This window comes from Salmo salar, chromosome 05 (assembly GCF_965601325.2).
Source record: "Salmo salar chromosome 05, fSalSal1, whole genome shotgun sequence".
NCBI lineage: Eukaryota > Metazoa > Chordata > Actinopteri > Salmoniformes > Salmonidae > Salmo > Salmo salar.
The window spans coordinates 81,847,171-81,862,548 of NC_138295.1; the positions used below are offsets into that span (position 1 = coordinate 81,847,171).

The window sequence follows — 15,378 nt, forward strand, 5'->3', positions numbered from 1 at the left end:
ATACTTGTGTATTGATTTTAAGAAAGACATTGATGTTTATGGTTGGAGCAACGTGTACCTAAGCAATTATATGCAACGCAGGACAGGCTAGATAAACTAGCAATATCATCAACGATGTGTAGTTAACTAGTGATTATGATTGATTGATAGATTTTTTATAAGATAAGTTTAATGCTAGCTAGCAACTTACCTTGGCTTCTTACTGCATTCGCGTAACAGGCAGGCTCCTCGTGGAGTGCAATGTAAAGCAGGTGGTTAGAGCGTTGGACTAGTTAACCGTAAGGTTGCAAGATTGAATCCCCGAGCTGACAAGGTAAAAATCTGTCGTTCTGCCCCTGAACAAGGCAATTAACCCACCGTTCCTAGGCCGTCATTGAAAATAAGAATGTGTTCTTAACTGACTTGCCTAGTTAAATAAAAAGGTCTATTTTCTTTTTTTTTTTTCTTTTTTAAATAGGACAAATCGGCGTCCAAAAATACCGATTTACGATTGTTATGAAAACTTGAAATCGGCCCCAATTAATCGGTCGACCTTTAGTTCCTATCGCTTCCACTGGATGTCAACAGTCTTTAGAAATTGGTTGATGTTTTTCCTTTGTGTAATGAATAAGTATTGCTGTTCAGAACGAGGGTCGAGTGAAGTGTACTGTTTGTTAGAGGTGCGTGAACTGAAAGCACGCTCCACTTTGTTTTCGTCCGGTATTGAACGCAGATTATCCCCTCTTAAATTTTATCAATTATTTATGTAAAAAAATACCTAAAGTTGTATTAGGAAAGTTGTTTGAAATGTTTGGACAAAGATTACAGGTAACTTATGAGATATTTTGTAGTCATGTTGCACGAGTTGGAACCGGTGTTTTTCTGGATCAAACACGCCAAATAAAAAATTGACATTTTGGAGATATAACAACGGAATTAATCGAACAAAAGTACCCTTTGATGTTTATGGGACATATTGGAGTGCCAACAAAAGAAGATCTTCAAAGGTAAGGCATGAATTACATAGTTATTTCTGAGTTTTGTGTCGCGCCTGGCAGGATGAAATATGATTGTCTGTGTTTGTTTGATGGGGTGCTGTCCTCAGATAATAGCATGGTTTGCTTTTGCCATAAAGCCTTTTTGAAATCGGACACAGCGGCTGGATTAACAAGAAGTTTATCTTTCATCAATGTTTATGATGAGTATTTCTGTAATTTGATGTGGCTCTCTGCAATTTCACCGGATGTTTGTTTGAGACAATGCATTTCTGAACATAACGCACCAATTTCAAATGAGGTTTTTGGACATAAAAATGAACTTTATCGAACAAAACACACATTTATTGTCTAACATGGAGTCCTGGGAGTGCCATCCGGTGAAGATCATCAAAGGTTAGTGATTCATTTTAACGCTATTTCTGACTTTTGTGACACCTCTCCTTCTTTGGAAAATGGCTGTATGGTTTTCTGTGGCTAGGCGCTGACCTAACATAATCGCATGGTGTGCTTTCGCCGTAAAGCCTTTTTGAAATCGGACACTGTGGTTGGATTAACAAGACGTTTATCTTTAAAATGGTGTATAATACTTGTATGTTTGAGGAATTTTAATTATGAGATTTCTGTTGTTTGAATTTGGCGCCCTGCAATTTCACTGGCTGTTGGCGAGGTGGGACACTCACGTCCCGAATGATCCCAGAGAGGTTAATGTATTATGGAGAGCCATATGGGTCTGCATTATGGTGTTATGGAGAGAGATATGGGTCTGCATTATGGTGTTATGGGTCTGCATTCATGTGTTATGGAAAGATATGGGTCAGCATTCATGTGTTATGGAAAGATATGGGTCAGCATTCATGTGTTATGGGGAGAGAGATGGGTCAGCATTCATGTGTTATGGGGAGATATGGGTCTGCCTTCATGTGTTATGGAGAGAGATATGGGTCTGCATTCATGTGTTATGGAGAGAGATATGGGTCTGCATTCATGTGTTATGGAGAGAGATATGGGTCTGCATTCATGTGTTATGGAGAGAGATATGGGTCTGCATTATTCTGTTATGGAGAGAGATATGGGTCTGCATTGTTATGGAGAGAGATATGGGTCTGCATTGTTATGGAGAGAGATATGGGTCTGCATTCATGTGTTATGGAGAGAGATATGGGTCTACATTCATGTGTTATGGGGAGAGAGATGGGTCTGCATTCATGTGTTATGGGGAGAGAGATGGGTCTGCATTCATGTGTTATGGGAGAGAGATGGGTCTGCATTCATGTGTTATGGAGAGAGATATGGGTCTGCATTCATGTGTTATGGGGAGAGAGATGGGTCAGCATTCATGTGTTATGGGGAGAGAGATGGGTCTGCATTCATGTGTTATGGGAGAGAGATGGGTCTGCATTCATGTGTTATGGAGAGAGATATGGGTCAGCATTCATGTGTTATGGGGAGAGAGATGGGTCAGCATTCATGTGTTATGGAGAGAGATATGGGTCTGCATTATTCTGTTATGGAGAGAGGTATGGGTCTGCATTATTCTGTTATGGAGAGAGATATGGGTCTGCATTCATGTGTTATGGAGAGAGATATGGGTCTGCATTCATGTGTTATGGAGAGAGATATGGGTCTGCATTCATGTGTTATGGAGAGAGATATGGGTCTGCATTCATGTGTTATGGAGAGAGATATGGGTCTGCATTCATGTGTTATGGGGAGAGAGAGAGATGGGTCTGCATTCATGTGTTATGGGGAGAGAGATGGGTCTGCATTCATGTGTTATGGAGAGAGATATGGGTCTGCATTCATGTGTTATGGAGAGAGATATGGGTCTGCATTCATGTGTTATGGAGAGAGATATGGGTCTGCATTCATGTGTTATGGAGAGAGATATGGGTCTGCATTCATGTGTTATGGAGAGAGATATGGGTCTGCATTCATGTGTTATGGAGAGAGATTTGGGTCTGCATTATTCTGTTATGGAGAGAAATATGGGTCTGCATTATTCTTTTATGGAGAGAGATATGGGTCTGCATTCATGTGTTATGGGTCTGCATTATTCTGTTATGGAGAGAAATATGGGTCTGCATTCATGTGTTATGGCGAGAGATATGGGTCAGCATTCATGTGTTATGGAGAGAGATATGGGTCTGCATTCATGTGTTATGGAGAGAGATATGGGTCTGCATTATTCTGTTATGGAGAGAAATATGGGTCTGCATTATTCTGTTATGGAGAGAAATATGGGTCTGCATTATTCTGTTATGGAGAGAAATATGGGTCTGCATTATTCTGTTATGGAGAGAAATATGGGTCTGCATTATGCTAAATAATCTGTTGTTTTGTCCTTAATTATACACGGTATGTAAGCCGTTTATAGACAGGTTCTTTCTGGTGCTGGGAAAGCAGATGATTGTGTCCTCTGTCTGTGTGTGTGTGTGTGTGACCTACTTCTGCGCTACGTGCAAGGTGATAAACATCTGCCAAAACAGCAGAGCCTCATTAACACATTACAATATTGCACATGCACACACAGTTTGTTAGTTCGCTGCAGCGTGAACAACCTTCTACATGGATCATTAAACCATCAAACCTAGATGATAAACCTGATGGGTCTCTCAGAGAGACAGTCACGTCAGCCGTACACCTCATATACCCAGCTTATCCACACAGAAGTCTGTGGCTTTCCTTCATCTAGGGTTTCTTTACACATTTTATTCACATTAAGTCCCTTCATGTTATTTTGGGGAACTTCATCGTTTAACACACCACAAAAAAGTTGAGTTTAAGGTTGAGTGATGGTACCTGCTTTTTTTTCAACTTGATAGACTCAAGTTAGGTCAAACCACTCTGTATGTCATGCTAGCGTTATTCAACACACCATACAGTTGAGGGGTTCAGTCAGTCAAACTTACCCTTTTCTTCAGAGCCTCCAGGGACTCAAACTCCAGACGTGACAGTTTGATCTGGATGTGTTTGGGGACGTCTGGGATCACAAAGGTCAGGATGAACTTGGAGGCCAAGAGGAAGTGCTGCAACAACAACAGCAGACAGAGGAACAACAGGGAAGTATGGGGAGACTTTAGGACATGTAACAGGAAAAGTAGACATGTATTATGATGTTATATTGTACTGAGATAGGATAAACTACACTGCTCAAAAAAATAAAGGGAACACTAAAATAACACATCCTAGATCTGAATGAATTAAATAATCTTATTAAATACTTTTTTCTTTACATAGTTGAATGTGCTGACAACAAAATCACACAAAAATAATCAATGGAAATCCAATTTATCAACCCATGGAGGTCTGGATTTGGAGTCACACTCAAAATTAAAGTGGAAAACCACACTACAGGCTGATCCAACTTTGATGTAATGTCCTTAAAACAAGTCAAAATGAGGTGGCGGATGGTCTCCTGAGGGATCTCCTCCCAGACCTGGACTAGAGAATCCGCCAACTCCTGGACAGTCTGTGGTGCAACGTGGCGTTGGTGGATGGAGCGAGACATGATGTCCCAGATGTGCTCAATTGGATTCAGGTCTGGGGAACGGGCGGGCCAGTCCATAGCATCAATGCCTTCCTCTTGCAGGAACTGCTGACACACTCCAGCCACATGAGGTCTAGCATTGTCTTGTATTTGGAGGAACCCAGGGCCAACCGCACCAGCATATGGTCTCACAAGGGGTCTGAGGATCTCATCTCGGTACCTAATGGCAGTCAGGCTACGTCTGGCGAGCACATGGAGGGCTGTGCGGCCCCCCAAAGAAATGCCACCCCACACCATGACTGACCCACCGGCAAACTGGTCATGCTGGAGGATGTTGCAGGCAGCAGAACGTTCTCCACGGCGTCTCCAGACTGTGTCACGTCTGTCACGTGCTCAGTGTGAACCTGCTTTCATCTGTGAAGAGCACAGGGCGCCAGTGGCGAATTTGCCAATCTTGGTGTTCTCTGGCAAATGCCAAACGTCCTGCACGGTGTTGGGCTGTAAGCACAACCCCCACCTGTGGACGTCGGGCCCTCATACCACCCTCATGGAGTCTGTTTCTGACCGTTTGAGCAGACACATGCACATTTGTGGCCTGCTGGAGGTCATTTTGCAGGGCTCTGGCAGTGCTCCTCCTTGCACAAAGGCGGAGGTAGCGGTCCTGCTGCTGGGTTGTCGCCCTCCTACGGCCTCCTCCACGTCTCCTGATGTACTGGCCTGTCTCCTGGTAGCGCCTCCATGCTCTGGACACTACGCTGACAGACACAGCAAACCTTCTTGCCACAGCTCGCATTGATGTGCCATCCTGGATGAGCTGCACTACCTGAGCCACTTGTGTGGGTTGTAGACTCCGTCTCATGCTACCACTAGAGTGAAAGCACCGCCAGCATTCAAAAGTGACCAAAACATCAGCCAGGAAGCATAGGAACTGAGAAGTGGTTTGTGGTCACCACCTGCAGAACCACTCCTTTATTGGGGGTGTCTTGCTAATTGCCTATAATTTCCACCCGTTGTCTATTCCATTTGCACAACAGCATGTGAAATTTATTGTCAATCAGTGTTGCTTCCTAAGTGGACAGTTTGATTTCACAGAAGTGTGATTGACTTGGAGTTACATTGTGTTGTTTAAGTGTTCCCTTTATTTTTTTGAGCAGTGTACATTTCTCTACTATTATCCTAGAATTCAGAAACATGTATAGTTGATATAATGAATAGTTTAAACTGATTGAACAGACGTGATACGCTGCTGAAGTGAAACGTCACAACACAATCTAAACTGCTCTGGAGACAAACACACCATCACCGACCGGTGTCCAATCCATGACCTTACAAAACTACACAATCATTGGTGTCAGGTGTGATACCCCTCTAAACAGCTGGTTCATGTTCCTATCTACCAGGCTGGTCTTCTTTCATCTGTATATGCTGTATGTAACTTCTGAATTTTGTATTGCCATTTATAGTCTACTGTATTTAAACATGTACATGATACTGCAACGTTTCCCCAATGGAACAATAACGTCAGTCAAGTTAACCAGAACATTCCCTGTTCTTTCAGAACTACCTTCATTCCTTCTCTGAGCGTGGCTAACAACAAGCAGCTGACCTGACCCACACAGTCTGAAAACAGTCCTGTTATCACATGAAACCTGCAGATCAGGTCAATGTATGAGCCAATCCATTGACTCGTGTTTTCACATGAAACCTGCGTCAGGTAAAAGTACGAACGAACCCGTACAACCATAAACACGCCAAACCATAGAATAATAATGCTGAAAGGGTTACCATTTAAGAGATCACGCCTCTTAACTAAGGACCAGATAAATCAAAGAATATGTCTTGAAATACTGTAAGCAAAGAGAAGAGAGTGCTGTGAATACAGAAAGAGGCCCCCCAGTACAACACTGGCCCACCCTCCTCCCTCTGTTGAGGTGATTGGAGGAGACAGATGAACAGCAGACAAAGGGGAAGTGGGGTGAGGAGGACGACTCGTGGCAAAGAGCACACCTGTTATCTTCACAGCCCCTCTGAGGTGAGGTAAGATAAGGTGTGAGAGAGAGAGAGGTAGCAACCTGACCAATATAACACATACATCATTTTTTTCTCAATACATTTTTTACGGCCGAGAGAAGTGTACTTCGAACTGCATGACCAGAAACCAGCTTTATCACTCTGAATCGATGCCAACACACTGCTATGCAAAGCAGGTCTGTCATGGCTGGAGAATTGACAGCTGCCACAACACACTGTACCTCATCAGTATGTGACAGCCACAATTCCATCGGATTCAGCCACTGCTTTCATCGCAGTAAAAGGCTTCATACATGTTAGGCCTGACAAATGTTGTCGACTGAAAACTTCCAAATACTGTTATTACAGGCTATTTCGTCCTGTGGAAAGTGTTGTTCAGATGGGTGGTTTGGACTAGAAGGATGGGGAGGTTTGTGGTGCTCCCTCTCTCTGTCCTTCAGCCATAGAGTACTTTAGTACAGACAATTGTGTATCCCAATTGGCAACATCATACCTTTATAGTACACTACTTTTGACCAGGGCCTCTAAGGGGTAGTGCAAAGGGGGCTATTTGGGATGCAGAAAATGTGAGCTAAGTAGTAGACTTTACAGTATTAGAATGTAAAAGGGTGAAGGGTGTCCAGTCTGTCTGGCCTCAGCGCTGACTGAGGTTGTTGCACTGATTGAAATGCAACATTAAAAACACCACAGCCTTTTAGCTGATTGGTACTTGACAATAGGAGTTTATGGGCATTTAGAGAGATAGGGTTGGCTTGGCACATGTTGGAAAACCAAAGAACACTAACATAAATGCAAATGTTAGTTGAAAGGGGGTACATTTCATCTTGAGGCCCCGACTCAATATCAAACTACTTCTCTATGATGCTCTAAACAGTGCATAAGTGTGAATTGAGACAGTACCTGTAAGTGCTAGCATAGCAATCTGTGGCCTTTTGTACCATAATCCCCTCTGCTCAGTATTCACCCCATGTAGCTGGGGCCAGAACTGCACTGCCTTGTTCATTTAGCTAATTAGCATTTCAATCCACCTTGATCGGGAGTCATTTTATATCATTTATTCTGTGAAGCGGCACGAACAGAATTTCTTAATCTAACTTTTCACGTCGGGGTTTTGTGAATAGATCTTGTCTGAAAGGCGGCCATCGGTGGCTTGCCATAAACACTTGGGCATGGTGCTGAGACATGCATGGTTCTGCAGTAACCCTTGGGACAGCCAACTGCAGAGTGAGAATGAGCCTCATGGAGCACCGTGCATTCACACAATGTGACGGGCCAGAGTCTGGCAGCAGACTGGGTTCTAGAAGGATAGGAGACTAATGCAGAAAGAGGTGGCACGTCTCCCACATGAGAATGAATGATTACATCAAGATGATTCATACCAAGTTACTTCAGCTCGATCCAATTTCCGTGTATTGATCTCTCGAGGCAGGTACTGTATTATTTCCTCTACTGTTCCTCGATGCACCGCGAGGTCGGTGTGAGACCTGTTCCTCTGGGCCCTGGTCAAAAGTAATGCTCTATATAGGGAACATGGTGCTATTTGGGACACACCCATGGTGTTGATGGGCAAAGGAGACAGGAAGGGTTGTGGAGAGGTCTCCAGGCCTGCAGAGATTATTCAGTACAGCAGGCAGGTAGCTTCAATAAGACTAGACTGGAGCCCTATATGGTAGAAGAATAGCATTGAACAGGACTACAAAGGGCTGTAAATAGAGTTGCCAGTCAGCAGGGGGGCACAGCTTCACACAGAGCTGATGCACACTACATTAATACACAGGTTGAGTCCCAAATGGCACCCTATTCCATATATAGTGCACTACTTTTGACCCGTGACCTATGGGCCCTGGTCAAAAGTAGTGCACTAAATAGGGAATATGGTGCCATTCAGGGCAGAGTATGGCACAATGCACAGATATGACTAGAGCTAGCACTAGGCTGATCGTGCTCTACAGAATAGAAAGGGAGACCACAACCATGGTGACAGAATCAGACACATTCAGTTACTGGGTACAAAGGGTTCTGGACTTCAACAACACATCACAGTGGCTTCAGAGGACAATGGCTGATTTCCCTTTGGCAAAACAAACCGTGAGGGAGAAAGATAGACAGCGTTGTTAGGAGCCAAACAAATAAAGCCAGCTGCATTATACCAGGCAGTGTTATATTTCAGCATTATAAAGGACCAAGGCAAGGACCAAGGCAAGAAGGGACGGCTAAGGAACGGTCTTTTTTGTTGTTGTCATTTAGCAGATGCTCTTAACCCTAATAGCTCCTGTAAGTCGCTCTGGATAAGTGCCTTGCTCAAGGGCACCGACAGATTTTTCACCAAGTTGGCTCGGGGATTCGAACCAGCAACCTTTCGGTTACTGGTCCAACACTCTTAACCACTAGCTTACCTCTGTCCTCCCTATATATTCTGACATCTCTTGACTCTGCCATAGTACTAAACACTTCCTGATAACCATCTTTAAGGGCTGTCCACACCTAGGACGATGACTATAACAAAAACTATCAAGATACAAATATAAAATAACAGTTATCATTCTAGTTAATGTTCTAGGTGTGGACGGCCCTTAACACTGCAGTGAATATCAAGCCCACTTTATCTACAGTGCGAGTTCAATTTCAGTTCATCACCATGAAAATAATAGCCCCTCTCCCACTTTCCATATCTACAGTAGATACATTCCCCCGTTCATTATCCCTCATGTTGTGAAATACCAACCACCTGGGGTTTTGCAGCACGATTTCAGAGGCACAATTCAGACAGGATATCGTCAGCACACTGGTGTTATGGATCTGTGACACCATCCTGCTATTCTGGCTGTTACACCAATGACACAGTAAGAGTGGCTAATAAGACCATACATAGTCTGCAGTAGAGTTGGGCTGCATACATTCACATTATGTCCCATCTTAAGAAGTCGTCTACACCTGCGTCCTTGATCGTCAGCAGGCTAAACGGCTATCTTTCACTTCACCTCCGCAGTAGCGGTGTGTCAGCCCAGCTTCTGTGTCCAGAGGTACTTACTACTCCACCATACATCACAACTCCCCTTCCTCTCTCCTCTGTGTCAATCTTTATTTGAGATAAATCACCAGGACAGACAGAGCAAACCGAGTGACTGACTGACCGTCCTCTCCTCTCCCAGACATCCTCCATGCATCCCCCAGACAGGTCATTAGTATTTCATCCTGGGTTGTGAATTGCAGGACAAACCTCAGAGTTGTCACTGGATGCTCTGTTTCTGTCCACACACAGGTTTCTGTTAGCAGGTCATTGCCGGCTTTTAATTGGAAAGGCCAATTTTACATTTTTCTGCTAAATGTTCTGGTCTGAAGATTCATTGCTTTTTAACATTTTCTTTTCTATAGTCCAACAACTGTCCCAGGGTCTGTTTGGGATATTTTGGTTCTCGACAAGCTGACCAATAGAATAGGTCAATTTCTGTTTACTATGGGGGATAGTAGATTGACATAGGCAGTGAGCCCATAAGGCTAGGGGAAGTAAATTGAAATAAATTGCCAAAATGATATCGCCTAATTAGCCTACTCCTGTCTATAAAGAAATAAAATCATTCAAAATAGGCAACTAAATCATGATTTAGCCACAGAGGACCATTTCCCCTTGTCTTGTTTTAAATCTCATTGCCTACAAGTCGGAAGGAAAGGCAGCTCATGCAATTTAGGCTGTGCGTGTTGCAAATATCAAATAAATGATTGTTGAGTTGCAACTGTCAAGGCAAAGTAGAAGACCAGCTAGCCATATCGCAATATTTATACATTAAATTGCAGGAAAACATAGTTTGGAAAGCAAATGGCTATTGCTGTAAAGAGAAGACAATGACAATTTTCAGTAGGCCTATAGCCCATCTTATTGGCACCACTATATACCTGGTGAGTGCGCACTGCGCATATTCACGCGATCATTATCCGGGTCAGTGCTACTTTAAATTCAGTTATTGGACAACAGTTTCCTGCTCCAGTTTAGATGGACGTCATATTATATTTGTGTCTCCCCTGCTAGTAGACCTATTATATGGACAGCGTCGTTTTAACTGATTGTTCCTCAGTGTCGGCAGAGTTTGTCTGATTAAAAAAGATTTTGCTTAGGTCTCCAGCAGGGCCGGTGTTGTGCCTCAAATCTCCCCCCTGACAGAATCCCCCCCAACACCTCTTCGCGTGAACACGCACACACTCAATTCCTCATTGCTGTGACTTGAGATCTCTGATCACGTTCGGCTGCGTTTCATTTTATTTTTCATGTCGGTTTGATCCCGGGGGAGGCTTTAGTAATGTCTGCAGTTTTCGGTTTGGCTATTTGTTTCAAGTGTATTAGTCTATAAATAAATCTCTTTGCCAAAATTCGTCATCTCTCCCATGTCTTATTCGACTAGTAGTTGTTCTGAAATGTTTATTGCTTGACTACATTTTACTCCCTCTTCTATGTTTAATATAACACACATATCATTTCCTTAATGTTGTGGCTAGAGTCAAAAGCTTTCTGTGGCACACTTCCGAGTCAAATACTTTCTATAGAACAAACTTCACCTCAGGATAGGCAACCAAAATGCATAATTAATGTATGTGTGTTATATTAAACATAGAAGAGGGAGTAAAATGTAGTCAAGCCATAAACATTTCAGAACAACTACTAGTCGAATAAGACATGGGAGAGATGACGAATTTTGGCAAAGAGATTTATTTATAGACTAATACACTTGAAACAAATAGCCAAACCGAAAACTGCAGACATTACTAAAGCCTCCCCCGGGATCAAACCGACATGAAAAATAAAATGAAACGCAGCCGAACGTGATCAGAGATCTCAACTAGCAAGCAAGTCGCAGCAATGAAGAATTGAGTGTGTGCGCGTTCAAGAGAAGGGGGTGTTCTGGCAGGGGGGAGATTTTCGGCACAACACCGGCGCCAAAACGAATCAGTTGGAAGGCGTTTGACAGCCATAGGCGGGCACGGGACCCCCCTATGTCTGCACACGCTTGCGCGTTCACAAATGTGTTTAATGTGTGTTATAGTAAAGCACACAGGCAGCTCCTGAGTTAAGTTTGGAGAAGCAAACAATCTATCCTACCATTTCTACCGACCTGCGTGACAGTTATAGTTATTTTTATATGCACATTTTCATTTCAATAATACAATTGTAGTTTCTCAAAATAATTGTCACGTGGTTAATCATAGAAATCTGAAGTAAAATGATAAAAATGTAAAAAAGGCGAGAGTGCCAGCCTCCGCCACATGGACACACTGATCCATTGGCGGCTAAAGAAGAGCGCATTGAACTCAGAGATAGCCTATAGGCAATGCAGCAGTAGACCTATATCTTCCATCATCAACTAAGTACAATACATATGCCTGAAGCTGACAAATAAAAACATTAATAAATATCCTGATTAAAATTCTGGTTCTTTCAATCACATTAATCTCTACTCCGCCTGTCTGCCTCCCTTTCTGTCTGTCTTGATTTAGGCTATTGCTAGTTGTACCAAATGCAACATTGTACCAAATCATCAACTGGGTCTGGCCAAAAGCTGTTGCAAGCGAACTTACAACACTGTATCAACTAGCCTATTCCAGCCCCTTGGAGTTTCTGTGCCAGTGAACTCGAGACAGAGATGTTTTTTTAATGTTTCCACTAGCTATATGGGATCATCAGATCATGATATTTTGCTTTTTCACACCAACGCTTGGTGATTATCGAGGCCGGGAGTGTTGGAAAGATTTTTCAAATTCTGAGGAACTCTTTCGCAATGGATGTTAAAAAAAACAGACTTCGTTGACAATGTGAGGTGAAGAAAACATGACTGAGGAGCTCAGCTTGTTATTTAAGAACATGAAACTCACGCCCGCCTATACATATACCTGGGATGTTGCTGTTGGTCAGCCGTCTTGTTGGCTGAGAAAAAGTTAAATGTGGACAGTTATTCTAACGTATTCAAAGTGTACGGTAAGGATCATTGGATCTTCGACCTGCATGTTCTGTTAAAATGAATTACCATAATCTAACATGTGATTGCTGTCATTCTGAGCACCGTGGGCAGACACCCCAATCATATTGGTCCAGTACACTTCTCAAATGTCCGTTAATTAAATGAAAATGCTGTAGGTCAAATGTCTGGCACCACATTTTCATAACAGAAACCCTGACACAGAGAGAGAGACAGAGACCGAGAGACAGAGACAGAGCTTAGGTAACATTTTCATAGGAAACCCTGACACAGAGAGAGAGAGACAGAGAGAGACAGAGAGAGAGAGACAGAGAGAGAGCTTAGGTAACATTTTTCATAACGGAAATCCTGACACACACACACAGCGAGCTTAGGTAACATTTTCAAAAAATGTGTCATTGTTTGATAGAGAAAAATACATTTACATATTTAAATCAAACAGCAAAGTAAAAGCCACACTAGATGCAGTGTTCAGGGATTAAGTTGGTACACAGGACACATCCCAAATGTCACCCTATTCCCTACATAGTGCATTACTTTTTGACCAGAGCACTATGGGCCCTTGCCAAACCTAGTGCACTAGCTATATAGGGATTAGATTGGTTGGTACAGGGAATGCCAACTGTCAGTGCCCAGGGCCTGGGGCATGGCAAACCTGCTGCTGGATTCTAATCTGATTATCTGAAAACCACCTTAAAATGGGATTGGCTCTCCGATTCCCTGCCTAAAATAACCCTCATGGAGAAAGTGTCACAACAAAGACTACTGATGTGTTTTTACTAGCATAAATAGTATAGGCTATATCTGGGAATAGGATGGAAGGTAAAATAGAAATATTTCCTCCCGATTTCTCCTTGTTCCGTGGAATGTTTATTCCATCTCATTTTAAAAAGGTATAGATAGTCTGTGCTTTTGTCAACGGATAATGCATGAAAGGGTAGGTTAACATCTCAAAATGCATGAACTATAACTCTTCTATTACATAATCTGTGCAAATGTACAAACACATTCAACTTGACAATGACAACAGCATTTTAGTGTGTGCAAACTTGGTGTAATAATAATCTTTACATGTAGGCTAATCATTACATCTAGGAATGTTCCATCAATCCAATGTCTGGTGACCGCTTAGACTGGGATCAGTGCATCAAAGAGGCCAAGTTTGGAGAGAATGCCTGGCCTGGCTGCCCTGACTGCCAAGGCCAATGCATCATCAAGTGTTTCAATTACTCCTGATCCTTAGCCTTCTCTTCTCTCTCCCTCCCTTCCTTCCGACCGTCTCTGTGGCTTGGCTACCCTGTTGCCTGGTTACTGCTCTGTGAAGTATGCCATGCCGTACAGTAATTACCCAGGTATCACCTGCTCAACAATGAGCCCTGTCCCAGCCAATCACAGACAGGAGAGAGGAATAACAGCTAGCCAGGAGAGCGAGAGAGACAGAGCCGAAGGGCCCTCGTAACATTTCACATTGACTAGACTGAGTCCATGGCCTTTAAAAAACAAACTTGCGCAACATAGGCTAACTTCCATAAATGTGATATCAATGCAGCATTATATGGTAGTAAAGAAATCAAATTCCACACGAATTTTTTTCAAAATGCCATTTGATGCTACAGATGTTATTTTTATTTTTTTTTGGGGGGGGGGGGGGGGGGGGGGGTCAGTATTTTTCCCACTCTCCTCCTATATGATCCGGTCCCACTGTGGGGTTGAGACACAGGCGTCTGGTCTGGTCCCAGACCCCATTCTGCCAGGGCCCTCCCTCCCCACCACATCAGACTAACAGGTTCATATTGATGGAACAACATAAGTCACTGCACTATAGTACTGTCTGCACCTCAAAGGTGAAATGAGGTATTGTACAGCAGCAACATATCACTCTATCGTAGAGCTGGATTGACTCAGAAAGACCTGTTCTCTGTATCGTAGAGCTGGACTGACATCCCTGACAGAAGGCACTAGAGGCCCTAATAGACATATCCTGCTCTGCTTCCTGTAACTGGCTTGGTTATTATGTCAGCATTCTAAATGGTACCCTATTTCCCTATAGTGCACTACATTTTACCATGGCCCATAGGAGAGTATATGGAATAGGGTGCCATTTGGGATGTAGGCTATATGTCTGCAACATTGACTGCCTCTGTAGCACTACTCATAGAATAGAATCTAGATATTCATAGAATATAATCTAGATATTCATAGAATCGAATCTAGATATTCATAGAATAGAATCTAGATATTCATAGAATAGAATCTAGATATTCATAGAATAGAATCTAGATATTCATAGAATAGAATCTAGATATTCATAGAATAGAATCTAGATATTCATAGCCTCTGCCACAGCGTATCATGTGGATCAGTGATTCATGAATATTTCTCAAATCGTTTCTGGCAGATATTTTGCGGTGATTATGTATTGACAACGTTCAATGAATACATAAACAAACAATGCATCCAGAAAAGGATCAGTGTGTGTGTACCCTGTCCCTGCGTGCTGAATAGCAGAGCTGGTTCTGCTGCTCCAGTCTGTAATGGACTGAATGATCTGGCAGGGAGACGCCAACCCACAGATCTACAGGAAATGTTCTGCTTGGCAGCAGTGCGAAACGTGCCTGGATGTACAATAAGCTAGTGAGGTAGGTTCATCTCTCCCAGCTCCTACCCTCACTTCTCCTCTCACTTTCCCTCTCTCGCAACCTTGTGCTCTCTCCTATTTCTCTCCTTTTCTTTATCCCTCCCTCACGATCTCTCTTTCTCATGTGCACAGACAACCAGACAGTAATCCAGTGTGATAACCCTGTGCTGTAGATTTGTGTGACATCACATGTTCTACAGAGTGAGGTGGATTGCAGACAGACAGCGCGAGAGAGAGAAAATAAGCCCTGATCCACCCTGCTCACCTTTGTGAGAACTT

At 43.0% G+C, this 15,378-nt stretch overlaps 1 protein-coding gene across 1 annotated transcript in view; it reads right to left on the bottom strand.

The window, feature by feature from the left end:
* ano10a (anoctamin 10a) overlaps positions 1 to 15,378 on the bottom strand; it is a 54,293-nt gene that overhangs the window by 29,080 nt on the left and 9,835 nt on the right. The window contains exon 12 of the mRNA XM_045698123.2: positions 3,887 to 4,003. Coding sequence (XP_045554079.1) covers positions 3,887 to 4,003 — 117 coding nt within the window. The remainder of the gene's footprint in view (positions 1 to 3,886; positions 4,004 to 15,378) is intronic.